The sequence below is a fragment of the Brassica rapa genome, chromosome A04 (assembly GCF_000309985.2).
Source record: "Brassica rapa cultivar Chiifu-401-42 chromosome A04, CAAS_Brap_v3.01, whole genome shotgun sequence".
NCBI lineage: Eukaryota > Viridiplantae > Streptophyta > Magnoliopsida > Brassicales > Brassicaceae > Brassica > Brassica rapa.
This window is the reverse complement of record NC_024798.2, coordinates 5,620,728-5,623,293: the sequence shown is the minus strand read 5'-3', so window position 1 is coordinate 5,623,293 and position 2,566 is coordinate 5,620,728. Positions and strand designations below refer to the sequence as shown.

At 36.0% G+C, this 2,566-nt stretch overlaps 1 protein-coding gene across 2 annotated transcripts; it reads left to right on the top strand.

Moving 5' to 3' along the window:
• The first annotated feature begins 200 nt into the window (after positions 1-200).
• Positions 201-2,183, top strand: LOC103863677. Of its 2 annotated transcripts, XM_033290734.1 has the most exons (6): positions 204-289; positions 365-445; positions 564-815; positions 903-1,247; positions 1,327-1,632; positions 1,769-2,183. In XM_033290734.1, the coding sequence occupies exons 1-6, from the start codon at positions 287-289 to the stop codon at positions 2,096-2,098; spliced, it is 1,317 nt and encodes a 438-aa protein (XP_033146625.1). In that variant the 5' UTR covers positions 204-286; the 3' UTR covers positions 2,099-2,183. The 2 variants fall into 2 exon arrangements, with proteins under 2 accessions (XP_033146626.1, XP_033146625.1); XM_033290735.1 differs by lacking the exon at positions 365-445 and having other exon boundaries at positions 201-289.
• Positions 2,184-2,566: the final 383 nt, after the last annotated feature.

Genomic DNA, 2,566 nt, shown 5'->3' with positions numbered 1-2,566 from the left:
ATTGTCTTCGAAAGTCAGAGCTACCAAAAACAAGGCTCAACTACAGATAATTAAGCCCAGCAACATACAATCTGCGACTGCGTGGAATAATTGGGTTAAAGGAAGATGTACCACAGCTTTTAAGGTAATATAAAATGTGGATTGATGAGAGTCTGTGTATATTAATATTAATTGATTAAAATTGTAATGTGCTTGTTTAGGAACAAAGTGATAAATACAAGGAACTCAGGAAGGGACAAATTCCTCATACCACTAGTCGTAAAGGGATGATTCGACTTGCAATGAGATGGTATGTTTGTATTTTCCAAACCTTTGGAATTAGAAATAACTTCAATTGCTGACAACAAATTCATATAAATTGTAGAGGAAAAACAGTAGTGATCCTAGAAAGGTAACTAGAACAAAGGTTTGGGTCGCTGGTCACACGCATTCTGATGGAAGACCTGTGAGTCAAGAATTTGCAGAAACAATACTAAGATGATTTTATTTCGTAGATTTAAATTTACTTGCAAGTTTGTTAGTATGAGGACACTTTACAACAGTCGTTATATATGTTAATGCAGGAGAAGATTAAGAAAATTGACAGTGAAATGGGGTCAAGTTCAGATAATGTCGGTGAAGATGCTGTCACTCAGGTGCTAGGAAAGGATAAACCAGGAAGAATTAGGGGGATGGGGAGAGGGGTTACTGCAACCAAGTTGGCATTCTTACATGCTAGAGACTCCCATGTTCAGAAGCTTCAAGATACACAAGCAGAACTAATCAACAAGATTGAAGATTTGCAAAATGTGGTCAAAGACTTAGCCGGCCAAAAGGTAAGTTCCTTACAATAGATTTTTGACTATATAGCCTTTTAAGTGCTATCTGGTTTTAAGAATCTTGTTTATTTCTGTCTGTGTTAGAAAAAAAACGATTATCGTTCTAGCTATGAAGTAAGTGATATTAGCAAGGGAGGAATAAGGTGCCAACTACTTGATTGGGTTTCCAATGATGATGTCGTTGTTGCTGAAGGAGAATACCACTCTAGTGAACCCTATTATAAGATTGGTCGAATTCCATTGGGTCCAAATGCGGCTGCTGTAGTAGTGAAGTCTGTCTCAGTAGAAACAGCATCTATATGGAGACCTACAGCAACTTGTGCTAGGCTTGCTCAGGCGGTTGGAGTGAAAATTGCATGGCCAGCTTATAAGATAATCCTGGACGATGATATTGACTTATCAAGCAATGGTAACATCAACGGATCAGAGGTAATTATATATTGTTAAGATCTTCCCTAATATACATTGAATACATGACTACTGAATTTTTTTTTTTTTAATGATTCAGCCTACTGATGCGTCTTTTGGAAAAGTTCAAATCTTTGACTACTGGAAATCAGAAGAAGAATTAATTGCTGAGTGTGTATTGTTGTCGACTGATCCTGTTGAACTAGTGAACCAAGTACTGCTAGGACCGAATGCTGCAATTCTTAGAGTGGATTTGGTTGTGAAATCTGATGCTTTTATTTGGAGACCTACTCGTGAAATGACCAAGATGGGTGATGCCCTACATGGGAAAATTGCATGGCCTATCGATAAGATACTACTACCTGATGAAGATTCACCAAAAGAATCAAACAAGAATTCCATTCAGGTATGTTTCTGAAACATCTTATTTATTACTTAACTAAAGTAGTGTGATTCTTGTTGGTGTATGAACTTCTGTTTAGATGATAGTTGGATTCAACGATGATTGTGTTGATTGTCTTTGTTACTGTCTTTTGATGTAGAGTGGTAGTAACAGCAGTGGTTGTAGCAGCAAAGGTGGTAAACAGAAGTGCGGTCTCTTGGACTGTAATAACTCTGGACACAGAGTGGCTTTAGGTCGTGTGTTCTCAACTGATCCAGCAGAGAAGGTGCATTTCGTCCCTTTAGGTCCCAATGCTTCTAAGGTTTGGGTAGAGGTTTCCGAGTACGATGGGGCACGAGTGTGGATGCCAAACTCAGAAATTGAATACATTGGTGATGCAGTTGGAAGCACGGTGGCTTGGCCAAATGACAAGCTTGTTTTATTGCAAGAAAGATCTGTTGCTTTTGAACTTGTTATGCTATTATGCTAGTTGCAGCACACTTTGAACTTGTTATACTATTATGTAATATTTGACAAGAATGTTTTAATGTTGAATCTTTGAAGTTTATGTTTCATAATATAATGTCTGACAAAAAAAAATCGAGTCTATATAAAAATAAATATATATAAATTATAAAATGAAATATATAAATATTATAATTATTTAAATATGCTATATAATAGCATCAATATTAGCTGCTATGATTTCAAAATAATATATATAGCAGGAACTATTAATTGCTATATATGAATTAAAAATAACTTCTCGAAAACGCTGTTAATAATATAACTAATAACATTAATGACGCGCTATTAAATAGGTTACTATTGCAAATACAAAAGCGCTATCGATTCCGAAGAAACGATAGCACCGCGAAAAAGTTTTATCTAATGTGTCATACCTACTATGACGGGCGATGATACAGCGTTCCTTAAACCGCTGTTAAATCGTTAGATA

Coding starts and splice junctions, on each gene's coding strand:
- LOC103863677 (XM_033290734.1), top strand. Junction 816..902: donor AAGACTTAGCCGGCCAAAAG/GTAAGTTCCTTA, acceptor TGTCTGTGTTAG/AAAAAAAACGATTATCGTTC. Junction 1,633..1,768: donor CAAACAAGAATTCCATTCAG/GTATGTTTCTGA, acceptor CTTTTGATGTAG/AGTGGTAGTAACAGCAGTGG.